The 27,600-nt window shown below is 37.2% G+C and overlaps 1 protein-coding gene across 7 annotated transcripts in view; it reads right to left on the minus strand.

Annotated features, from left to right (window-relative positions):
* si:ch211-200p22.4 (phosphatidylinositol-binding clathrin assembly protein) overlaps window positions 1-27,600 on the minus strand; it is a 71,705-nt gene that overhangs the window by 23,839 nt on the left and 20,266 nt on the right. For 6 of the 7 annotated variants that reach the window (XM_051900728.1, XM_051900723.1, XM_051900727.1 and 3 more), the window contains exons 3-8: window positions 14,679-14,754; window positions 14,496-14,598; window positions 14,184-14,277; window positions 13,221-13,332; window positions 8,918-9,024; window positions 6,543-6,584 (exon numbers count right to left, since the gene is read on the minus strand). In XM_051900728.1, coding sequence (XP_051756688.1) covers window positions 6,543-6,584; window positions 8,918-9,024; window positions 13,221-13,332; window positions 14,184-14,277; window positions 14,496-14,598; window positions 14,679-14,754 — 534 coding nt within the window. The remainder of the gene's footprint in view (window positions 1-6,542; window positions 6,585-8,917; window positions 9,025-13,220; window positions 13,333-14,183; window positions 14,278-14,495; window positions 14,599-14,678; window positions 14,755-27,600) is intronic. The other variant, XM_051900725.1, reaches the window with a different exon arrangement.

The following is a 27,600-nucleotide window of genomic DNA, read 5'->3' on the forward strand; positions in this document are numbered from 1 at the left end:
CCCAGCAGGAGATTTGCTTTTATGCTGATCTGAGTCAACGATTTGATCAAACTATAAAGAGACAACTGCACGTCTGGCCTCAGATCAGCAGAAAAAGCGATGTACAGCCATGCCTGCAAAGTGACAAGGCAGAAGACGGCAGTTTGGGCCACATTTAATCAGTTAGCCTGGTTTTAAATGGATGAATCTGCTGATGCAGTCATGAACAAACTAGGGCTGGGAGATATAGCTAAAAAAAAAGTTAACTCAATATTTACCTTTTGATGATATTTGATATCTCAATATATACAGTATGTATTTGCTCTCAAATTAGTGACTTTTCATTCAAGGAATAATCATTTCAAACCAGACCATAAGACTCAAAATACAATAAAATGTAGTTAAAAAATAAATTAATTTAAAAAAATACATATATACATACATATATATATATACACACACACACATATTATATATATATATATATATATATATATATATATATATACACACATACATACACACACACATACATACATATATGTATTTTTTTAAATACAGTGCACAGCATAAATGAGTACACCCCCTCTGAACAAATACAAAAGATGTATTTTCTTTATGATCACTAATACAATTCATGGAAAGATGGCAAAAGTAAAATGTATTAAACATATGCATAATAAAAACTGAGAAATATATGTCATTAATAGCCATAAAATAAGTAAATTATCCAATTTTGTTTAAATTAAGGATTGCAGAAATGAGTACACCCTAGATTTAATTTAACAAATGTATAATATTCTAGTACTTGGTATGCCCTCCATAATTTTGAATATACCGCTCTGATCCTTCTTGGCACGGAGTGTACAAGTTCATGACAAATTGTCACATCTGTCCTGCTTAACTCCTGGATTATGACCTCCTTAAATGCCCTGATCTTTAATGGCGAGTGTTGCTCAACTCGTCTCTACAGAATCCCCCACAGGCGCTCAAGAGTGTTAAGATTGAGTGCAATACATGTCCACAGAAGGTTTTTCACCTTGGGAGAATGCATATCCTCATTGTCATGTTGAAAAAATGCCCAATAATGCAGGGAATGAGGAAAGAGTAATATCTTCTGTTTCAAGTTTGTGTATTAAATTACACAGTGGTGTGGGAATTCATGACAGCATTGATAAAGCACAACTTACTCACACCTTCAGCACTCATACATCCCTATATAAGAGCTTTACTACCACTGGACTTTACTGTGGGAACCAGGCACTCCTCACTGTACTCCTCCTCTAGCAACACCATAACATTTTGGATGCTGTTAGAACCAAAATGATTGATTTGGTCTCATGAGACCAGAGTATTGATTACCTGAATCTATATTTTGTAAATATGGGCTTTGGAAATGGCTAACTGACTTTATTGTGCTTTGGCTACAGTAGGTAGTTCCAGTGAGAACAACAACCATGCATGTCAATTCTGCAGGCTGCATCTTACTCTGTGAGATAAACAGTCACTCTTTTCATAGCTTTTGCTGGGTCTGAGACACTTGCTTGGTATTTCTCCTGCTCTTTGTCTAGCAAAAAAATCCCTCATCACTAAATTAAAGCTTAAAATGAAGGCCTGATTATTCCAGGGGCCTTGTCACAAGTCCATTGTTTTTGAATTTCTGTGTTACTTTTGCTATATTTTCACACTTAAAACAATGATTTGGTAATCCTCTTTTACCACTGTCCTCTTTGTGCTAAGAAATAAGTCTCCTGACAGTTCTCTCCCAAGTGGTTCCATTGTTGTCAGCATTAAGTCTGAGAATGATTCAGTGGGCTATAGAACACTTTTAATTGTCAAGAAATTACTTCTCTTTAAATGTTTTGGTTCAACATACTTACCTGTTGATCATGCCTTAAACTTACACCAGAAAATTTTTATTTCATTTTATTTAGTAACTTTTAGGAGGGTGTACTCATTTTGCTACACAACATTTTAATCACCTTGATAAGAAAATCTTATCTTCCTGAATAATTTTGACATGCTTCTTTGGTAAATGATTAAGCAGACTTGCTGGAACATTATATCTCTAAAGAATCCTAACATGACTTTCAGAAGTTTCAGAGGGGGTGTACTCATTTATGCTGTGCACTGTATATATATATATATAAAAAACAACAGGGGGACTTCAATAGCACAGTGAATATTTAGAGCTGCTCCAGCAGGGTTCAATGATAAGGATTTTACCCTGGAAACATCACAATTTTCAGTTACAGAAATTGAATAAAGTAATCAAATTTAAAATAACACTGCATAGTCTTCACTGTATAAAATAAATATAGATTAATCATTATTTAAAAGTTATTTAGTCAAGAGCAGTGAGTTTCTCTTTTGTAGTTAGATTAACATTGAGGACAAAAAAGCAGTACACTGTAAAAAAAAATTAATCATCGGTCTTGTAATTTTCATTAAAAAAATTTAAGGTGATAATTAAAAATAGTGTGTATATTTTATTAATAAAATTGTGGTTCAGTGTTGTATAGAAAATATTGAGAACATTTCACTAATAAAACCAAGAGATACATTTTCCTAATTTGTTTTAAGGAAACTTACACAGTTTTGAGGCTTGAATTGAGGAACCGATTAAGATAAAATTAAGGAAAGAGGGCTACCTATTTATTTTAAGAGAATTAGCTCAATTATGTGGTTTTATTTAGAGACTCCATTGTTAATTCCCAGCATGCTTTGCATATGGCTGGAAATAGAGAGTAAATATTGAAATTAAGTGTTATTTTATGTGTTTTTGAGTGAAAGGAAATATCTGTTGATGTTTAATGTTCAGTTATGTTTGACATTTGAAAGAGTTTCTGTTACAGTCTTTGAATTGTCAAACACAACTCAAAGTCAAATATAAAGAGGTGATTTCCATTCACTCTAAATCACACACTTTTGAGAGTTAACTTAAAATAAAAAAAAGCACATTTCACTAAAAATATTAAATTAATTATTACGTGTCATAGACTAAGTAATTTAAGAGATTTTACTTGATTTATTCAGGTAGATTCCATTAAAGAATCAAACCTTAAAAACTACTCAGAAATATCATGTGTAATATTGTTACCATAATTTTTTTAAGTAAATAGCATATAACATTTTTTACAGTGTAGGAATATTAGGCTGCTGTCACTTTAAGAGCTACACGTATCCAACATACTGTTACACACACATTTTCTTTCTGAACTGTTTACGCTCAATTAAGACATAACTGACTATGTTTACAAAGGCCCTGTTTCCACCTGGTATTAAGATGCGTTTTGGTCGATCGGATCACAAGTGGACGACGCTAAATACAGGTGTAAACGGGGTGTAAAACGTTTTGAGCTTGTTCACTTTCGACCACTTCCAGAGGTAGTCTGGATTTAAACTTTGTCAGCTGAAGACCCGTTTTTGCAAGACTTGGTCTTGTGGCTGTCAGGGCAGAAACGAAAGCTGCTGCTCTCCGTATGTATTTATGTTATCTCCGGACACGTTCATATGTAAATTGCGTGAGCTTATTTTGTTCATTAGATCGAAAGATCTAAGAGAAAAAAAAAAAAAAATACCTTACCTTTTACCCACCCATAGACCCTCCCCTCGAAGAAATCAGGACAGAAGTGGTTGAAAGTGGACAAAAGAGACAAATTAAAATACCAGGTGGAAACGGGTATGTGTCTCCCTCGTCCACTTGTGATCCGATCAACCAAAACGCATCTTATCACCAGGCGGAAACAGGGCCAAAGATACTTGCCTATATGGGCATTTTGACTATTTTGTGTGAATTTGTCCGTTCAAGGAAAGAAGACATGAAAGAGAACTCAATTTAATAGGCTATTCGCACGCTGTCTGAGAGGCAGCTTTCTGGGCGCGCACTTCTGGATGTTTGTGCACAGAAAACTTCTTGAAAACGTAACAACACTATTATTGTACCGCCTTCCTGTAATAATGTAGGGAACCACTCATTATACATAAATCACGTAATAGTTAAGGTTTTACTTGCACATACAATTTTTTCCAAAATGACTAATCAAGATCAGCAATCAAGAGCATGCAACAGAATTGCACGCTCTCTTTACCGTCAGTTAACGTTAGTAATATGCTTTGCTATTGCCAATTTGCCATATCTGACCGAACAACAAACTTTCAGCGATGTCTGTAAAATATGGATGTGATCGACAAGCTCACGCATCTGTGCCACTGCATGCTTAAATGTTTCGCTTATCAGCTTGTGCACACCAGCTACAGTGTGAATAATTTGTTTAATATTATGTTAATTTGAAAAATGTACTTCATAGACATCCTTCTCTGATATCTCCATTATGCTCTATGTTTACTCTATTGTTGTGTTTCTTTGTCTGAATGCAAACACTACACACACTGCATGGTATCGGTTGTTGATATCAGAGCATTTTAATGAGTACGAGTATGAGTACATGAGCGCAGTATCAGGCCCGATACTGATATCAGTGCATCCCTAATAATAATAATAATAATAATAATAATAATAATAATAATAATAAGCATTGATATTATATTATTTATATAGAAATAAAATAAAATAGTCTTCTAATTCCAATAATACTATGTGGAACAGCACAACAATACATAGTAATAAACAATAATAATTACCCATATATTTTGCAGAAAAATTAAGGCATATCAGTTTTAATTTTTATATGCCCCAGGTTTAATTCAAAAGATGGTTTTAAAATATGTTTGTTAAAATCTTAACATATTTCTGCACCTATAATGAGTGCAAAACTGGCCTACTGGCACAGGTTTCTAATAAACTGGACGACCACATAAATATTAGGGCTGGGTATTGACACAAATTTCTAGATTCAATTTAGATTCAATTCAATATTGATTAATTGGGGCCTATCATGTACAGTACATGCCAAATTTTCTCAAGGAAAAAAATATCTTTCAACTAATCAATTAATAAAATATCTTTAAACTATACAGGGAACCCCAGTTGGTACTTCACAATAATATTAAAGGTTAAAATGAACTGATCTATAGGCTACTTGAATTTCAATCAAACATTTTTTATGTCACATTTTTTCAATCACACAGTTATGATAATCCTGTTTACTAGTGTTAGTCCCGCTCATTTGCAGGGTACGTTTCATCGGAATTATCCGCCCACACACATTGAATTTGGCACAGGTTTTACACCGGATGCCCTTCCAGACGCAACCCAGCACTGATATTGCTGGGACACACTCAAACTCACACACATTCCTATGGCCAATTGTGCATATCCAAACCACCTAACCTGTAAGGTCTTTGGACTACACCAAAAGGACTCCTAGCTCAGCGGGGGCTCGAAATGGGGACCTTGCTACCAACAGTGCTACCCATAAAAACATGACATATTTATTCAAACATACATTAAATATTGAAAAACAGGTTAAGTAAAATACAATGAATATGCAATATAGTGCATATATTTAGTAAAATGTTCCTCTCTGGAGTTCATTTTTGTAGCTGAATACTGAGTTTTGAATTGCTTTTCTGCGGTAAATGTAACATTGCGTGACAGTTTACAAGCCATTTTATTGACGTCTTTCCACGGATGAAACACTGATTGAGCGATGACATGTGACATGATACGGATTTTAAGTTGTACTTACCTTTTGATGTTCATTCATGTTTATTTTGTGCTGTAACTAGTAGTAAATTGCTCACATGCGCTCCGTGCTGCCGCTTGAACCGAGACGCTAAAGGGATCTGTCACGCCACATTAAAGAGTGGCAAAATTGTATAAATTTTGTGATAAAATTTACAGAATCTGAAAGCTGAGACTTTGTTTCATACCATACAAAGCACGAAGCTTATTGAAATTTATTGGATGGGAGGCACGCTATAAAGTTTTGTTCATTCATCAACTGAAAACAGCATAGACTGAAAGATCGATTCTTGGGATTTAAGAATTGATATTGGTTCTTCAAAATGAAAATTGATTCAAATCGAGAAATCAATATTTTTAACCCAGCCCTAATAAATATCATTGCAATATTAATGATGCTGGTTAACAAAACATTGAATATATCACCCAGCACTAGTATTAGCACAGATTATGTCAAATACAAGCAGTGCATATAACCCACCACCTACAAGGTAAGATCCTCTAGTCGTCTGAAAGGAACAATAAACAATGTGTTACCACAGGAGAATAACCTTTCAATTCAATATAGTGCGTTAACCCCACTCTGTAATGTCAACACATTCAAACACATATCAAATTTACAAAGTGCAGATCCATAAAGCTATACTGAAATAGTGTGATCATCACTAAACAAACATTCGAAAGGAAACAAACAGAGAGAGAGGAGTGTTTGATATTTGATCTAACTAATGTCTAAATAAATAACAGTGAGCATGGGTACAAAAACAGCACATCAGACAACAAGTGAGAGGACGAGGACAGGGGGAACACAGAGAGAAAAAAAAGAAGGGAGAGCAGTGGTACGATGGACGACACAGCAGCAGCGTTGTGAGAAAGAAGAGGAAAAACAGAAAGTGGAGATGAAATGTACACTGACCTGAGTGAGATCTGGGATGTCACCCTGATCAATCCCAACTTGCTGTGTCATAAACAAAAAAAAAAACAAAAAAAACAGTAAACAAACAAACAGAAACGAGGGGGGAGGGGGAAAATAAGAAAAAGAACAAACATAACGGATCATTACCTCATGCAGTGACTAAAAATGAAAGAAATAACAGAGGTGTGGCATGCCAAGAGCCACATAGGACCAATGGGAACGGACACAGACATTGATAAGGTCTCACACAGCTGACTGTGGTGTGTGGAGTGGTTAACATTCAAAAACAATTTTGACAGATGATGACTTTTAAATGAGACCCAATGGGGGTAAAACAGCAAATTAGACAAGCATCTTACATGGTGATGGACACTGTTCTCAGACTCATTTTCAAATCAAATCCCTGAGATATTTGTTGCATCAGAAGAACAGCCAGTCTGGAAATAAACCAGACAGTCTAACAGCTGGCTGAATGGACGGAGAGGGGAATTGGGGGAAAGAAGGAGGCAGCATGGAAATTCATCAGTGTCAGAGAGAGAAGAGGGAGTGAGAGTCCTATTAACACCAAACACAGATCTTCTTCTGGGCCAGAAGGAGAGAGTGACAGGACTCTGAAACTTTAAGGGTCTCAAGCCGCGTGAATCCACAGTACGAATGACAGCCATTAACGACTACAGTATGAATGACAGGAAACAAATGACAAATCTTTCCTTAGTGGGGTACAATCCATGTGAAGTTTTCCTGCACTTTTGGACTAATAACTTTCGATGGATTTTAGATAGCTTTTACAGTCATTCATGATTACTGGATAAGGATTATTTTTTATCATTGTAGAGATTGCTGGGGGTGAATTTACATATGTACACTTTTTGAAAGTTTTTTATGCTCACCAAACCTTCATTTATTTGATCAAATATACAGTAAAAACAGTTATATTGTGAAATATTACAGTATATAATAATAAACTGTTTTCTATTTTAAAAAGTCATTTGTTCCTGGGATGGCAAAGCTAAATTTTACTCTTCAGTCTCACCTGATCATTCAGAAATCATTCTAATATGCTGATTTGGTGCTCAAGAAACACTTCTTATTATTATCAATGTTGAAAACAGTTGTGCTGCTTATTTTTTTAGTTTTTTAGTACTCTTAAACTATTAAATTTAAACAATTATACCTGGTGTACAAATGTACTCAAATGTGTAACTAAATTGATAGACTGATGCTATATAATGCTGATTTCAGTCTCTTTTTATCTAATGCCCATTTATCCTTGATTCATACGAAGGATGAAAAGCAGTGACAACCAAATCACTTTTGGCAGGGAAGGCACATGTATATGCTTATGGCACAGTCCATGAGGATTGTGTAATGCAGTGCCAGAACACTAAATATGGTCTCCGTGCATGCATCTATCCAGTGAATATGAATGGCAGAGCGTTGTGGGATAGATATATAGATATATATATATGAGAGAGAGAGAGAGAGAGAGAGTGCCTGTCAGACCTGTCATATCAAAATACCCTTGATTGTGTGTGTGTGTGTGTGTGTGTGTGTGTGTGTGTGTGTGTGTGTGTACCACACCATGTGCAGAATTATTAGGCAATACTTCAGCTTGTGATTCTTATTAAGTGGGGGTAATTTTTTAGGATTCTTTACCTAGCCTAAGTCTCTGAGATCCTGACACCTTGCACTTCTGGAGACTCCAGGTAGGTTGCAGTTCAGGAAAATGGTGGCGCTGGAGACTAAAGGGTTCCTGATGGTTTCACACTTAATTCTTCACCTTAACTCTTAATTCTTTTGCAGTTAACATGTTTCTTTTCTTCTCCACCTGTTTTTGTCTGACCCTGCTGACCCAATGAGCGTTTTGCTGTCTAATGGTCATGCTTTAACTTTGCAATTTCTAGTATTGCATTAGTATTGCATCCTTCTCATGAGCATTTAATAATTTTTGACTTTTCAGTCCGAGTTAAATCCTTTTGGCTCATTTCACCTGTAAAAGAAAACCTGCCTAATAATTATGCACACCTGAATATAAGGCATTTTTTCATTTCCAGCCTTCATGAACAATTATATACCACTTATAAATGATTAAATACAAATTAATAATAGATATTAAAATTGATGTGGTTTGGAATTGGTAAAATATACTTGGAAAAAAATATGATGATCAGAAAATCAACTTGCCTAATAATTCTGCACACGGTACACACACATACACACACATATATATATTATATATACATATATATATACATATATATATATATATAATGTATGTATGTATGTGTGTGTGTGTGTGTGTGTGTGTGTGTGTATATATATATATATATATAGATATATAGATGTATGTGTGTGTATGTGTATGGCATTGGTACCTCAGCCACTTTAAGGAACTCTGACAGCTTTGTCATCCTGTACAGAAACTTCTTATAGATGTCCAGAGCATCTTTACACTGGTTTTTCTTCATATCAAAGTATTTCTCTGAAAACGGAGGACAGAGAGAGAGAGAGAGAGAGAGAGAGAGAGAGAGAGAGAGAGAGAGAGAGAGAGAGAGAGAGAGAGAGCAGAACGATTAGCAGAGTGACTCAAACAGATAAAGACTGCAATTACCCATCAGAGGACTGTCAAAACACTCCGGGCTGACAGAGACAGGGGCATATAAAAGCTGCTGTAATGGTTCGCTCAAGGACAGCTAGCACTCTAATGCATTTTCAGACAATTAACCTAAATGGCGTATGTTACAACATTAAAAAAATTTTTTTTAAAAATAACAATAAAAATAACTGAATAAAGGAGAAATGACTGGCTTAATGACTGAATAATTACAGTTACAAAAAAATAAAAAATAAAAAAAAGTTCAAAGTAAAAAGCAGCAAGAGCTAAAAGGGAATTGTATCTGCTAGACTATTAAGGGGGTCACACACTGGATGACAAGTGCCACATTGGGTCACAGGAAGGACAAAGCACAAGTATTTCAAATAGAATGCATTGTTTTGTTTGTACGAGCACAAAGTCAACTCCTGATGAGATTCAAGAACAAGACACTTCAACTCCGATAAACAGAGGGGGTTTCTCCTGTAATATTTGTTTGTTTGTTTCTAATTTAGTGTCAGGCCAGCTACCACTGCTATATTCATGGCGAGAAACAAGTGAAAAATAGAAAAGGTCAAATAATTAAATATACACACACAAATATATATATAAATTAAAGTCCATCAAAATATGCTTGAGAGATACTGGGCTCTGGCATAAGGATAAATGAGGATCTTCACCCTTTAACAAAAACTTGTGGGTTGGTCTGGAGTGACTTATTTTACAGCAGGTGTAGATTAGGGATGCACAGATACCACTTTTTCCAGAACGAAGCAGATACCAGTGCTTTCATTTTTGGTACTCGCCGATACAGATACCTGTACTTTCACTGCATTTGTAATCTTTAAATTCATGTTGTATGATTCATGTAAAATTCATCTTTCATTTTAAATTCTTAAATTTGATCAGTAAATTCAATTAGAATAAGACACTAAGGGCTGTTACCGATCAAATTAAACCATTTACAACAATAAAAAAATACAACTGTATTAAATAATGTTATGGGATTTTTTAAAATATTTTTTTGAAAATACAAATAAGAAATGTTGGGGGGGGGGGGGGGGGGGGGAATGATACTTTTAAAAATGAAACTAAACCACCAGTAGGTGGCGGCAAGTCATCGTCTTAATAAGTGAGTCATTGAGTCATTCGTTCAAACTATTCGTTACAATGGCTGATTCATTCAAGAATGAGGCAATTGTTTATGAATAGGTCATTGAATCTTTGAATCGATTCGTTCAAAACGCTGAATCATTCAGTAATGAAATCAGTGTCACGTTTTTAATCGTGATTGTATTTAGGAAAACAGCATTGGTCGTGTGATTTTGCTTAACTGTATCAAGTTATAAAAACTCAATTTTGAATCAGGCTCCTTGTCAAGCCGGGCAAGTCAAATTCTCTTTCACTGAACAGCACACGCAGAGAGAGGTGCGCCTGCGGCAGGAAAGCAAGATCTCGCGCTCGTGCGGCAGTACCGGGGAGTCTCTGAAGCTAGATCAGGTTAACAAGTCGCTGTATTCGTCACAATGCGCTTTCTTTGAAAAAAAAAGTCGCAAAAGGGGTCTGAAAAGTCGATAAGTTGGCAACACTGATGCAGCCTTCCGTCTCCAGGCCACCGCTGTTCAAACCGGCGTTACGGCAATTTTGCACCGGCCGGAGGCAATTACCAAACTCGTTCCGCGTGTGTATCACACCAATGCACATATTTTGCGACAGCAAATCAAAGTTATTAATTATGAAGGCTATATTCAAAATAAACTGGTAGTATTATTTTTCTTAAAAACTATCTAAAAAATGTAATGCCTGTAGGAATAAAATTTAATGCTTTTTAATGCCATTTAAGGCCTTAATTTTCGCAAAATCCATTTAATGACTTTTAATGCTTTTTAATGCCCCGCGGATACCCTGTGTATTACGCACGAGATCGCATTACAGCGGAGGATTCAAATGTCACGAAAGACCGTTTCAGTGCTGTTCATTACCTCTCCTGTTCAGCTCTGTGCTCGGACATGTGTGTCGTAAATGTATATTTCCTCAGTAACACAAAAGTGTTGTTTGTATTTTTCCCACGATGCTGTCAGAGTTTGACTATCAAACACGTGAAAAATATGACTGTAACAATATTTAATATGCAAGAACACACGGAGCACACGTGAGATTGGTTTCTGCGCGGAACGCTGCGATGAGTTTAACAGCGCTTGCAACGTGGATCATATATTTCATTTACTGTCCGAAGCAAGCGTGTTTTAAGTTTTCTGGACATATTTCATATACTTTAGAGCTCTAAACATGAACCAGCACCGTGTATGTGCACATACAGTATTTAATCATGTCTTCTTCAAATGAAAATATATGTGCAAATAAGGACAACAGTATGTCTGATCATGAACGAGATGACACGGTGAATTATTCTGATACACAGAAGACAATGATGTAGACCGAAAATACAAAGAAGAATGGACAAAAAATTAACTATGTCTTTATTCTTTCTGTGTTAAACTGACTGCAGTGCTCGTAAATGTATTGAAAAAATTAGACCTTTTTATTGTTTTGTTTTTTTCTGCGTTTCTCCCTCGTTCTTGGAAGTTTGTTGGGGTTATATTTTTAAAATACATCAAGGTGCTCTCAACTCTGTTTGTGTGTGTGTGTGTGTGTGTTTTCCTCCGTGGTCATATTTTAATATTCATTTGTCTGAATAATGAGTGCGTTATAGGTCTGTGTTTAAATGGTTGTCTCCCCTTTTCCCACTCTCTACACTCCCACTTTTTCACAGCTCTACACACCCATTTCATACCCACTTTTTCAACTGTGAGGTGTGAACGACCAGGCTAAAATGGGGGTTGGTTCATGACACTTTAAAACATTATTAATGACAAGCAAACAGTCAGTAATAAAATAAGAACAAATAATCCAATTACAAATAGCACACAAATACAATAGAACAAAGATACAAATGAAATAAACAGTGCTTTTCAGATAAATCTTAGATGAATACATGAATCTTTATTAAGTTACTGAAGTCATTTAGTCAAAAGCAGTGAGTGATTTCTTTGTCCTTTGTTGTTTGATTAACATTAAAAACACAGCAGCAGATTTATTAAGCTGCTGTCCCTTTAAGGCAGAATGCACAGATCCAATATACTGTTACAGAAGCATTTTATTTCTCAACTGTTTACGTTCACTTAAGACATAACCAACTATGTTTACTCACAAAGATGGGCATTTTTTACATAATTTTGTGTGAATTCATCAGTTCAAGCGCAAAAAGACGTGAAAGAGAATTTAATGCAGTATTCAAACGCTGTCTGAGATGCGGCTTTCTGGGCACGTTTCGAAAGTTTGCGCACAGTAAACTTCTTGTCCTGTAAACATCCTGTAATAATGTAGGGAACCACTCGTTATACATAAATCACATAACAGTTCAAGTTTTTACTTGCATATAAGATTTAGTTTTAATCAAAATGATGCATGTGTGCAGCATGCAACAGAAGTGTGCGCTCTCTCTTTTTACCATCAGTTAACGTTAGTAATATGTGCCTCGTTTTACCTTCTTTGCTATTGACATATCCGAACGAACTACAAATTTTCCAGCGATGTCTGTGAAAAAGGAATGTGCGCTCAACAAACTCGCGCGTCTGTGCCGCTGCACACTCAGTACACTCTGTTTCATTTATCAGCTTGCGCACAGCAGCTACTGTATATAGGCGTAAATATTTAATTTGTTTAACATTCTATTAATTTGATACATTTACTTCATAGACATCCTTCTCTGATATATCCATTCTGCTCTCTGTTTGCGATTTTCAAAATAGACACATTTTCTATTAACCACAGGATTGATTTCAAAAAAGTTTATTTGTGCTACACTGATCCCATTTGGCTTGCTCCTGTAATAAGCAAACTGCAGTTCATTTTGGATAAAAGTATATTAGATTAGTAATCAATATGTATAATGGACAGGAAGACACAAGCTCTTGTGCTTCAACTGTACTGTTCTTTCAACAGAAAGCAATAAGACTTAACCCCCAAAGCAGAGCATGAGAGAAGGATGCTCTCCAGAGTAAGAGGGAGTGGATTACTCTTACCCAGCAGGTTGATGACGCCCTCATTATAGGCAGCAAACAGACGGATGGAGTCTTTGAAGAGCAGCATGAAGGCAGCGTTGATCACTCCGTTAGTGAGCTCATTAGGGTTAGCCTACAGACACACACCCACACATCCACATGAGAGAGTACACATCATACCAAATAGCTTGGACTGAATCAACATCAATGTTGTTCTGTTAAAGTAGGGGTTTCCAACCTGGGGCTTAGGGGTCACCAAGCCTACTTGAATTTAAGGGAACTGATTATCACTTCAAATCACAAGAGCAATCAAATAATCTGTGCTGTAAACACTGGCTCATCTTACCAAGTGGAGTGAAAAATCACTTCCATTAAAAGAAGAGAATAAGAAGCTTTTCACACTGTACATGTTTATGTATTGTGTCTGCACAGGTTGTAATTGTTTACATATGCACTACTGTTCAAAATTTGGGGTCAGTTAATTTTTTTTTTTTTTTTTTTTTTTTAAGAAATTAGTACTTCAGCAAGGATTAACTTCAAATAAATTTCAAATAAATGCAAAAATAGGAAATTGTTTCAACAAAAACTGTCACCATTGATAACAAATAATTAAATGTTTCTTGAGCACCAAATCCAGCATATTAGAATGATTTCTGAAGGATCGTGTGACACTGAAGGCTGGCTGCTGAAAATTCTGCTTTTTTCCTTCACAAGGGTAAATTGCACTTTAACATATTAAAATAGAAAACAGTTCAATTAAACTGTAATAATATTTCACAATATTACAGCTTTTACAGTATTTTTAACAAATAAACGCAGCCTTGGTGAGGATAAAAGACATAAAAAATCCCCAATCTTTTGAATGGTAGTGTATGTATTTTTTTTTAAATAGGGGTAATGAATCATGATGTAACCAGTAAAACAAAGACAAGAGAAAATAATTGGGAAGTTTTAAAGCATGCATGCATTTTCTCCATCACAAACCTGGAAATCCAGAAGCGCATCCAGCTGGTTTTGAATGATAGGCAACGTTTTGATCAGCTTCTCCGTGTTCATGGTGCGCATGACTCCATCAATACTGCACCACAAACAGATAAACAATCAGAACTCGCCACTTACTCGCAATCTTAATTAGTGCTTAAAAAATTAAGCTACTTAATCAGCTTTTAAAAACAACTTAATTATCGGCATAATGAGCTAGCATGATTAGATTGTGTCCTGCTGAGGCAATGTGTTTGAACACAAGCTTGACTCTAGGCAGACAATTTTATGGAGGCAGAACTGAGGTGTACCAACCCTCTCTTCATCTTGGTGAAGTCCACAGCCACTAGCCTATAGGAAAGAGCTTTCTCGTTGAGATATCTGCTGTACCGCCTGATGAATGTGGACATGTCATAACCTGAGGGACAGAACGAGGGGTTTATCATCAGTGTTTATGCGTACAATGCTTTAGAGACAGTAAAGGTGTTTCTTACATACCTTGCAATGCACCTTTATCAAGGAAATTGTTCAGATTGAAGAGTGTGTTTCTTGAGGCCAGATACTGAATGAAACGCTGCAGGTACAGAGAAGAGATGACACATAAGTGTAAAGTTATATACTAGATGTGATTCTGCAGCTTTTTATCTGTCACTATACGGGAGCGACTTCATCCCTGACATGCGGAAACCCCCCGCTGCTGAATTTGCAGTACACTTTGTGAAATCTAGACCTGTGTACAAGACCAGACTCCTCTGAGCTCTCTTTGAGCTGCCAAGTATGTCTGCTGCAGCTCCCCTCCTCCGTCCAGCCCAATCCCACCAGCTCATACAGCTGTGGGTTGAAAAAGAGAGCAAAGAGAAGCACACAGCATTCTGGGTGCTGTTGTGAACGGACATGATGGGAGTTTTGGGAATGCAGCAGATTTACACTAAGATATGATGCATTCCAACCTCAATCATGCATTTAGTGGACATGACGGGTAAACAGAAAGTAAAACAGACTCTTGAACGTTCATTGTACCCTAACACAGACCTCAAAACCATCTGGTATAAAGATTGATCACAAGTAGTTAGTGATGATTAGAAGAATAATCATGTTCTAAAATGTTTTGTGATCTGATCAGGCAAATCATATTGTAATATAGCTGAAAACGCATGAGATTGCCCTATTTGTGACACTAATCTGCACAAAGCAACAAAGGACCACCCACTCACCTGTCAATCAACCACTTTACTAAAACAAGGGTTTAAAGTCGTGATGTAACGGAAGTAGCGACAGATCTTTTCTGCCGTATTGTGACGTAGATCCGAGTGAAACGGATTACAGAAAAGATAAATGTGTAGGACGAGGACTTTGTTCTTTTCCATCGGTTGTTGATTGGATGGAGGGATATCTGAAGTTGATTGTGAGAAAGGGTTTAAGCTGAGAATTCCAACATAAGTCACCAGAGAGAAACATGATAGGAGTATCAAGTTACAGGAATATCAGGTTAAGATATTTAAATTAAAAATTACAAGGTCAAAACCAAATGAAATGTATGCATGGATGAGTAGTTCACAATAAGATCAATAATATGCATTTAGAAAATATACGTATAGGGTGATTTTTCATTTAATGCCGACTTTAACCTTTACTTATTGTGCATCTTGAACACAGATTTTATTGACCGGGGCATATGAATAAAACAAATTGTTTCTCCTACTGCATTCGTCAATGTCATTTTTGGGACACTAAAAAGTTATCAGCCACCAATGCAGTAAGTGTAAACTTGATCTTGTTTTGTAAATCAGTGCACCAGAGAAACAGTCAGAAGGAAACATACTAGTTTCTACGTAGTATGATGAAGCCTTAGGCTTGTTTCACCTCAGGGGAGAACCAGCATGAGGACCTGGTGACAGGCCCTGCGGTCAGGCAAAATCTGCTTGGCACAGAGGAATAAAATGGTCCTGGCAGGGGCCATTTCTGCCTGTGGCAAAAGTATTCAAAGGTCGAGAGTCACTGAAATCACAGAAGGTTCCTAAAATGCATCTGAAGGGAGGTTTAAAAAACGCTGCATTCCTAGGGCTCTGCTTAAGTTGGCAGATCAAGAGTGGTGATCCATGGAACAGTAGGCTGACAGTTTTGTGTGTAAATAGAGGGAAAGAGGCCACCCACCCTTTGAAAAAAAAACAATGATCTCTGATCTCAAAGGAGCTCATGGTGCCTGGGGTGGCCCTGGTCATGTGATTATGGCTTTGAGTGAGGTTCCTCAATCTCTTAGAATTTGTGCAGCCTGTAAAAATTCAGCTGCATTTTACCAACATACTAATGTTAAAAAAGGACAATCGGGGATACTGATGTAACACCTGGGGTGCATGGAAAATGTCAGCAAAAGAAAGGTTAAAAAAAAATTGCAAATATAATACAAATGTCGACTTCATCCACAGTCAGTTATTATGACATCAGCCATAGTTTTAACAGCAGAAAATGAATAGAAATCTGCATTAAATAGAAATCCATTTAATTTTGCAAACAAAATGTCATAAAATTACATAGTATAAATGGGTCTTTATAAAAGAAAATATACAGTGTAGCTGTCTTAATCATTTTGGAAGGGAGTCCCTCATCATTAGCATCTAACATTTTTAAAATCCCTGATCTAGCAGTGTGTTCCCAATCAATCTAAAAGAAAACTACCGACATACTTCTGCTTTGCACTCGACCCATGCCTCAAATGCTGGTCTAAAATCCATAGGGATAAGATGAGAAGCGGTGTGAGGCAGACCGCATTCAGACCATGAAGAAAATCCCCAGGAAAGCAGCTGTGCGGAGCATGAGCTAGCTCTCTCTGGCACCATGGCTTAACCTTGGAGAGAAACCTCTTGGAAAATGCATGGCCGAGCCAGCACCAAAATGCAGAGAATATTGCTCCATTCCGGAGAGTAGATCAATATGGATTACTAATTCAGTGGAGTCTGCAAATCCACACTCGCTTGCCTGCACCTCTGCATGAAAGCCTCAATCTCTTTTTTTTTTTTTTTACATTGCTTAGCTAATTCAAAATGGATGTCAGAAGTAAGGACGACAAATATAGATTGATAGGCCAGGAAGGGTCCTGCATTCTCTACTTAGCAAATAATTAATGTGAGAACAAACCTCAAGTAGTGTCAGAGTGAAGCATCATTTATTATTAAGGCAGGAGGCACTTCGGCAGGGAGCTTTCTCTCCCAAACAGAGCAGCTTCTATTAACACAGCAGCTCAGGCTGAGGGAAGATATCAGCAATCTGGCAACAGGGATTGCTCATGTTTTAGCCACTGATTTTGCATGTGCATTCGGGAACTGATCCAGAAGCAGCGCTGGAACCGCTGTGTGAAAACTGTATGTGTGCGTGTTTGTGTGCGAGAGCACTAACCCTGCAGGGAACATGTGTAAATAGGCTGTATGATGATGCCCTGATAATGTGCCGGCTGCTGGTCTTCGCTCTCTCGATCCATACATGTTCTGAGGTTTCTATGGATACGGACTGAGCAATTACTACAGTCAGAAAAAATAAAAGCTTTAAAAAAAAAAACAGCGAGCACAAAAAGATGATAACAGGATGTGAAAGGAATCGCGTAGTTCGATAGCGATTATTTTCAAACACAAAACCCATTTTGTTTGTAAAGTTAAGAGCTGGAATTGCATCTGATTCACAATGAATGACTGAACTAGAATGCAAAGTGGAAAAGGGTCACCAAATCAAAAAAAAAAAAAAAAAAAAAAAAAAAACACCAAACTTTATGCACCATACAAAGCTGAAGTATTGCTATGTTTCACACTCACAAAATCTCACCATCAAAAAAAGTAAGTAATGTAAACCATTAAAATAAAGAAATAAAACTGACCCTCCCACACACTAATGTGGGCAACAGTTTCTTATAGCAATGAAGAAAAGTGACAAAGCATCAGGGATAACTGTGCGTAGGACCCCATCTCTTTGCCACTATGTCTACTACCACAGAAAAAAAAAAATGTCAATGGTCCAATCCAACAAGGAGAGTAACCAATTCCCACACGTACTTTATTCATACTCCCTACTTATGAATTACTGATTACTGAAAAGCAGCTGTTTGTTTTCTGCCCAGATTTGCCATTCCTGCCTGTAGGGAAGAGAAGGAAAAAGACATCAGGGGAGTGAGAGGGTGTTTCATAAAGGTAATAATTACCTTACCTAGCGCACATCACTCACAAACAGCATCCATTATGCAAACAGATCCCACACAGGAGAGACCTGAACTCAGAGTCAGCACATGGCCAGAATGCTAATCAGCCCAATTCACAGCTACGTCAGAAAAGCCTTGAAAGTCAACATAAAACAGCCTTTGTAGTCCATTTCATTTCAATAATGAGACGCATTTTCAAATTTGACAGAATTAAAAAAAAAAATCTTTGTACGTATGAGTGTGTGTACATGTGTATATATAATGTACACACACACAAACAAACATTATATATATATATAATATATATACACATATATATATATATATATATATATATATATATATATATATATATATACATATATACATACACACATATATACATATATATCTAATATATATATATATATATATATATATATACACACACACATATAAATACACATATATACACACACACATTATATATATATATATATATATATATATATATATATATAGTGTGTGTGTGTGTGTGTGTGTGTGTGTACATGTACATGTGGTCAGATCTCTCAAATAGACAGACTAAAAGTCCAGAAAACAGATGCAATGTCTTACACCCAATTACAAGCACTTTTGAATTATAAAGCTAAGCAAGATCTTGCAACTTCCGCAACTCCATGGATTATACATTGCCCAACTGGTACAGCATTATATACAGGTGCTGGTCATATAATTAGAATATCATCAAAAAGTTGATTTATTTCACTAATTCCATTCAAAAAGTGAAACTTGTATATTATATTCATTCATTACACACAGACTGATATATGTCAAATGTTTATTTCTTTTAATTTTGATGATTATAACTGACAACTAAGGAAAATCCCAAATTCACTATCTCAGAAAATTAGAATATTACTTAAGACCAATACAAAGAAAGAATTTTTAGAAATCTTGGCCAACTGAAAAGTATGATCATGAAAAGTATGAGCATGTACAGCACTCAATACTTAGTTGGGGCTCCTTTTGCCTGAATTACTGCAGCAATGCGGCGTGGCATGGAGATGATCAGTCTGTGGCACTGCTTAGGTGTTATAAGAGCCCAGGTTGCTCTGATAGTGGCCTTCAGCTCTTCTACATTGTTGGGTCTGGCATATCGCATCTTCCTCTTCACAGTACCCCATAGATTTTCTATGGGGTTAAGGTCAGGCGAGTTTGCTGGCCAATTAAGAACAGGGATACCATGGTCCTTAAACCAGGTACTGGTAGCTTTGGCACTGTGTGCAGGTGCCAAGTCCTGTTGGAAAATGAAATCTGCATCTCCATAAAGTTGGTCAGCAGCAGGAAGCATGAAGTGCTCTAAAACTTCCTGGTATACGGCTGCGTTGACCTTGGACCTCAGAAAACACAGTGGACCAACACCAGCAAATGACATGGCACCCCAAACCATCACTGACTGTGGAAACTTTACACTGGACCTCAAGCAACGTGGATTGTGTGCCTCTCCTCTCTTCCTCCAGACTCTGGGACCCTGATTTCCAAAAGGAAATGCAAAATTTACTTTCATCAGAGAACATAACTTTGGACCACTCAGCATCAGTCCAGTCCTTTTTGTCTTTAGCCCAGGCGAGACGCTTCTGACGCTGTCTGTTGTTCAAGAGTGGCTTGACACAAGGAATGCGACAGCTGAAACCCATGTCTTGCATACGTCTGTGCGTAGTGGTTCTTGAAGCACTGACTCCAGCTGCAGTCCACTCTTTGTGAATCTCCCCCACATTTTTGAATGGGTTTTGTTTCACAATCCTCTCCAGGGTGCGGTTATCCCTATTGCTTGTACACTTTTTTTCTACCACATCTTTTCCTTCCCTTCGCCTCTCTATTAATGTGCTTGGACACAGAGCTCTGTGAACAGCCAGCCTCTTTTGCAATGACCTTTTGTGTCTTGCCCTCCTTGTGCAAGGTGTCAATGGTCGTCTTTTGGACAACTGTCAAGTCAGCAGTCTTCCCCATGATTGTGTAGCCTACAGAACTAGACTGAGAGACCATTTAAAGGCCTTTGCAAGTGTTTTGAGTTAATTAGCTGATTAGAGTGTGGCACCAGGTGTCTTCAATATTGAACCTTTTCACAATATTCTAATTTTCTGAGATACTGAATTTGGGATTTTCCTTAGTTGTCAGCTATAATCATCAAAATTAAAAGAAATAAACATTTGAAATATATCAGTCTGTGTGTAATGAATGAATATAATATACAAGTTTCACTTTTTGAATGGAATTAGTGAAATAAATCAACTTTTTGATGATATTCTAATTATATGACCAGCACAGCAACAAATTCATTTAAACCATCACACACAGCAAGGCTGAACTGCACCTTTTTTCTGCATTTGGAAGCACACTATGAATCAGAGACTGTTCTCTGTAATTCTTCAGAAAAATGCACCAGATGTCAGACGCAGAATCCCAGAACACGAGCTGAGCACCTGTGTTCACGCTCGCAGAGCATTTTCAAGACTGACATTTACATGGATTTATTAAAAATAGATCTTTAAATGCTGAAACTCTTCGGTGGTCTTGTGTTGACATTAATCTTCTGTTAACTATCAGTGAGATTTCAGAAAGGCTGCATTAATTACAGCAATAGCCTTAAACAATGCCTACAGCTATTTGGCTATTGATTAACATTATCCAGGATCCCATGCAACCTATGTGACATCAGCTGTACAAGAAAGGCGTTTCAGATGTGGAAGTTAATTAAATTTCGATGAAAGATAAGAAGACTATTTTTCTCCCTTCTCTGGACTAATACGCACTGCATAATGAGAACAGTAAATAAAGTAGTCAATTTTGATTTTCTATAGACACAGCTGCATGAACAGTGATGAGACAATAACAGTGAACAGATCAACCAATCACATGTTGCCTAATGTTTTTTAATGAAGCAAAATTATTAACTGTAAGTGATAAATGTCTGATGTTTGACACAATGTTTATAGCACATTCATTAATTCCATTCAATCTTCTGGTCAGTATTTGTGTATTTCCAATTATTAACAAGTTTTTGTTTTGTCTATGGGGAAATTTGTCTATTCAACTCAAATATTTGGGCCCTATGATTTCAGCAATGAGGAAAACGTGGACATAATCAAGGAATCCAGTCATAAAAATTTACAGTATAGAGCGGAATGTCATAAAATTTGGCAAATTGGATGAATAAATCAAAAGTAGGAATGCACATTCAAATCACGATATGGACTAGTGTCTGTGAATATTAAAGCGCAAAAAGGCTGCTTTTTAAATCTGAAGTCTGCATGTTCCCTGTGTGAATGAGTGGCGCGGTTTCTTCAACTACACATACTGAAACAGGTGTGACACTCTTTGTGTTTTCAGCATCTGCTGTCTCACTATAGGAAGACACTCCCCAGAGCTGAATTTCCACAGCTTAAAAAAAAAAAAAATTATATTGTAAATGTTTTATGATTTCAATTGATTAAAAAAAATGCTTTTTGATTACTCACATAAACCAATAAAACGTAATAATGAAATTTTATAATAATAAAAAAAAAAAAATGTAATTTGGAAAAAAAAGCAGAATTTGGTGTGGGGGGGGCATATTAATTTCATAGGGCCATAAACTTTTTATTTTTGTTAAACTTTTAATACATTGTTGTTAAAGTCAAGTCACCTTTATTTATATAGTGCTTTTACAATACAGATTGTTTCAAAGCAGTTTCATAGTGCTAGCAGGAAACATAATTTTGCAGCTCTAGAAAAAAAAAAAATAGTCATTGTCCAGCTTCAGAAAGTTCAGTACTGATTCATTTCCATTGTAAAAAAAATCATTAGTTATTAATTTAGAGCTGGAGCTCTTCCGGTTTGAGAGGGGAACGCTGGCACGTTTTGGCTGCCGCTCCTTTCTCCCGCTTTGTTTGTTTTAATTATCAGACAACAGTTTTGGAGCATCTGAAGATTGAAGAATTTTTCGTTTTCGTTTTATTGTACTGCGATGTGGGATTACGTTTTACCCGTCGGTTTATTGTTCCTAATTCTGAACGTCTGCTGCTGGAACCAACTCTCCTGTTGCCCTGCTCAGGACTTACACTTCTGCGAGGCTGCTATTAGTGTGGATTTCTCCTGCATGGCACTAAGGTACACTGCTTGCCAACTGTTGAAATTGAAATGGAACTATTATTTGGCACATGATACCTATGCTAACTGTGGTGATGTTAATATACTCCAGCGTAAGCGTTACTTACATCGCTCCTCAAGGCGCAGTTTTATATGTTCATCATCTGATGCTGTTTCCTATCCTGCATTTCTTCATAAACCCCAAAGGCTGGTGTATAACCCTGCTGGGATTAACTACAACTTGTCTGCGCTCACATACAAAGAGCATTCACGGGTGTTTCCTGAGTCCCTGCACCTGATGAAATCGGCGTTTTTTTAATTCTCACTCTGTCAACAACAAAGCTGTGACTTTATCTAACACCATTTTGGAAGAAAAACTTGACCTTTTAAGTCTAGTCGAAACATGGCACAAACAATCGGACGGTCTTCTTTTTAATGAACTTACTCCTGCTGGCTACGGGTTATTCGATCTCTCGCGATCCACTGGTAGAGGTGGTGGCATTATTGTATTGTACAACCAGCAATACAATCTAAGACCTGTAACTGTTCCTCTGTTTTCTTAATTCGAATGTCTCGCTTTGACTGTTTCTGAGTGTCACTGAACTGCCATAGCTACAGTCTACCGGACTCCTAAAGCAAATAAAGACTTTTTATCAGAGTTTGTGGATCTGCTGTCGTATCTGTGCCTCAAATTTGAGAGAACTCTTTTTTGGGGGGATTTTAACATCCTGCATTAACAAAGGACTACTTGTCTTTGCTGGAGTGCTTTGGTTTGAATCAGTCTGTTGACTGTACTACACATAACAAAGGACATATTTTAGACCTTGTGATATCTAATGGATCTTTTGTGTCTCAGTTGTCTACTATTGATTTAGGGTTGTCTGATCATCTGGAAATCTTTTTTGATATGCACATACCTGTTGCCAACACTGCCTCCTCTCGTATTTTGACATACCGGAAATGGAGATCAGTTGACCCTTCTGACTTTTCTGTTTTTATTGACTCTTCATTAAGTAGTTTCTCTCCATCTAATCCTCTAGAGACAAAGGTTTCTATGTTAAATTCTGTTCTCTTATCTGACCTGGACTTATTTGCTCCTCAAAAGTCACGTTCTGTTTCATTTGTACGTCCTGCTCCTTGGTATAAAGAGGATTTGCGTATGATGAAGACATCTTGCCGTAAAATGGAGCGTAGGTGGCGTCTAGACTAAAAACGCATCTCTTTAACCTGGCATACACATAACACATTATCAATTTATTTTTCAAATCCGTTAAAGGATTATTAGGCTGCATAAATTAGGTCAGCCGGAACCGGGGAACACTTCCTATAACACCAGATGTACTCATTACATCAGAAGAAGAATGGCATCTACGCTAATATTAGTCTTTCTGTTTATCCCGAGGTTTACCGTAGTCAACTGGATCCAGGCCGTATCCAGGTGAGATTGAGGACCTACGCCTTGACACGACCACAACGCAGCCCTGAAGTGTCAGCAAAGATTGAGTCAACTAGATCATCCATTGTGAAGGCCTCATCGACACGACAGCCAGTGGCACAGTTCCTCAACAAACCGCCCATACCGGTGTGATGAATATGATTGAACTGGAATAAATACTTTGAATGTTGCGATCCTATCGGGCTTATGATAGCTACCTGAATCGTAACAAAGCGCTGTTTGCCAGAGGAGAACTGGCCCCCCGACTAAGCCTGGTTTCTTCCAAGGTTTTTTTCTCCATTTTAACACCTATTTGCCACCTGTTTGCCACCTGATGTCACCTGTTGGAGTTTGGGTTCCTTGCCGCTGTCACCTTTGGCTTGCTTAGTTGGGGACACTTGACATTTGATATTCAACAGTGCGTTGCATCTGCCTACATTGACAGCATTTTCTTTAAGAGCTGCTGTGCAGCCAAAATTATATACCAGTTATCACTGTAAAGCTGCTTTGACACAATCTGCATTGTAAAAAGCGCTATATAAATAAAGGTGACTTGACTTGACTTGTCTCTCAGGTCTGACTGTTCATCATCAAAAATGGAAAGATTGCTTACAAGAATATAAGAATTGTTTCTGCCAGATCTGATTATTTTTCTAAAATGATTAATGACAATCAAGGAAATTCAAGACAGCTTTTTAATTCTATTAACAAATTGCTGAATCGTAAAACTGTCTCTCATGTTACTGCTTCTGATCATCTCTGTAATAAGTTCCTGGATTTCTTTGGCACCAAGGTTGAAAATGTTCATAGAGGTTTTTTTATGCTTCTACTTCATTGTCTTCTGCTGTTTTTATTCCTATTTTTCCTGGTACTATGTTTTCAAAATTTTGTACACTTGACACATATTCTCTTTTAGCAGAGGTCTCTAAAATGAAAGCAGCCACTTCTTTATTAGATCCCATACCGACTGGTCTGTTTCAGTCATGTTTTGCTTCTCTGTGTCCCGTTGTTCTGAGCATTATAAATGACTCTCTGTGTACTGGGGTTGTCTCAACAGCTTTTAAAACGGCTGCGATTAGCCCGGTACCTAAAAAGACAAATATTGACTATGAGAACCTTACTAATTTCCATCCCATATCTAATCGCTCCTTTCTTGCTAAACTTTTGGAGCGAGTTGTTGCTTCTCAGTTAATTTCTCATTTAACTGAGAACAATCTCTTTGAGCCTTTGCAATCTGGCTTTCGTAAATTCCATAGTACAGAAACAGCTCTGGTTAGGGTTACCAATGACTTGTTAATTGATTCAGATTCAGGATGTCTTTCAGTTCGTGATCTCAGTGCCGCTTTTGACACTGTTGATCATTTAGTTTTAATTACTCGTCTTGAAACTGTTTTTGGTGTCTCTGATACTGTTCTTAATTGGTTTAAGTCCTACCTCAATGATCGGAAGCAGTTTGTTGCCATGGGTGGATTTAAATCTGAGGTTAATGTTGTGCAATCTGGCATGCCTCAGGGATCAATTTTGGGCCCTCTGCTTTTTAATATTTATGTTTTCCCTCTTGGCCAGCTTTTGAGATCACTTGGTCTAAAATTTCATTTTTATGCAGATGATACTCAGATCTACATTCATTTTAAACCTAATGAAACTGTGCCTGTTGATTTTCTTTCTGAATGTATTTCTAAGATGAAAGAATGGATGACAGAAAATTTTCTTTGTCTTAACAGTGAAAAGACCGAGATTATGCTTGTTGGTTCACCCCACCAACTACGCAAAGCTGGATCGGTCACTCTAACTCTTGATGATTCAAATATGGAGTTTCAAACAAAATTGAGGAATCTAGGGGTAATTTTTGATGCCAATTTAACGTTTGAGCCACATATCCAAAATACTGTTAAAACTTCTTTCTTCCATTTTAGAAATATTGCCAGATTGCGTCCAATGCTGTCTTTTACTGTTGCTGAGAGACTGATCAACACTTTTGTGTTTTCCCGTATTGATTACTGTAATGCCCTGTTGGCTGGGGTGTCAAAAGCTACCTTAAACAAATTGCAGGTAGTGCAAAATTCGGCTGCTAGAATCCTTACTAGAACTGGGATAAGAGATCATATTACTCCCATTTTGGAGTCCTTACATTGGCTCCCCGTTAGGTTTAGGGTTGACTTTAAAATTTTAATGCTTACCTACAAGGCCTTACATGGGTTGGCACCTCAATATTTGACCGAGCTTTTAATTCCCTATACTCCAACCCGTGACCTTCGTTCTTCTGAAACTGGTCTTTTAACTGTTCCCTTAACTCGTTTAAGATTGATGAGAGATAGGGCTTTTTCTTCACTAGCTCCAAAACTTTGGAATTCTTTACAGATTGAGATAAGGCAAGCTAAATCTCTTGGCATTTTTAAATCCCAGCTTAAAACTCATTTTTTTTAGGGTAGCTTTTAATTGAATAATTGTAATTTTTTTGTTGTTTTATTTGTTCTGTAAAGCGCTTTGAGATGTACATTTAAAGGCGCTATAGAAAATAAAGGTTATTATTATTATTATTATTTATCTGTACAGCAGCTCTGGAGAAAACAGTGATGCCATCGTCCAGCTCAGTTCAGTTTGTATACAATGGTGTCAATGCAGGTAGAGCAGTAATATTGTTGAATATTAGGTGTCCCCGACTAAGCAAGCCAGAGGCGACAATGGCTTTTAGACGGAGGTGTTATTATTTCAATTAATTAGACATGCTTTTTGAATACTAAAATTTTATTAAAACATTCAAACAGAATCCAGCTAAATTTAAATGAAAAAAAAAAAAAAAAAATAATAATCCACAAAAATTAAAACTGAAAAAAAAAACATAATGGGGGGGGGGGGGGGTTATAAGGCCCAAAAATAGTATTGACAGAGAAGTTAATGATGAAACCAAAAAGACAAAAAGTTCTCAGAGGACTGAGGCAGGCCTCATTAAATACAATCTTTATTAAATTAACCCTTATTTGCACCTCCAGCTTTAACCAGATCCACTAAACTTCCCTCACACACAACTCTCTCAAGTATTAGCTCACTCGCACACCCAGTCTTCCTTCGGTATCCAAAACCAACCATTCTACATGGACAGCAGTGGCAGTGGTGTCCCCATACAAGGTCAAGCAATTTGTCTACTTTGTGACCCCACATGAACCGGCTGATTAAAATTCCACCCGCTTCTCTCGCTGTCCCTTGCCTTACTCTCTTTCTCTTAAAGTTCCTTATCCATAAAGTTATCTTAACCTAGACGTTTTTTCAAACCCCCTTCTCTCCTATATCTACCCTAGACAAGATACACTCCCAGTGACATCAGTCACGTCACTATAGCGAATTTTGCGTTCGGTATCTGGGCCATCGGTGAGTGACATCGCCCTTTTTCTCTCCTATTCGCACAAATGCATGTGCAAACGCCCTTATCAACAATACCTTATCTGTGGCCCTTTCTGTGCCCTCTCACAGGGCTACTGCTGACAAACAAATGTCCTCCAAATGTCTCAGCTCCTCGACAGGCAGTGATAACCAACCGTGTGTTTTTAAAACCATAACGTGGTAAAGGATTAAGACCAGTCCTGACCTGGACCAGACGTTCAGCTCCGATAACAAAAACCACCCCTGCCTGATTAGTGCCCCGTCATGCCGTAGAACAGGGTGTGCTGAAGGACAGTCCTGCACGCTCACTA

This window comes from Ctenopharyngodon idella, chromosome 7 (assembly GCF_019924925.1).
Source record: "Ctenopharyngodon idella isolate HZGC_01 chromosome 7, HZGC01, whole genome shotgun sequence".
Taxonomy (NCBI): Eukaryota; Metazoa; Chordata; class Actinopteri; order Cypriniformes; family Xenocyprididae; genus Ctenopharyngodon; species Ctenopharyngodon idella.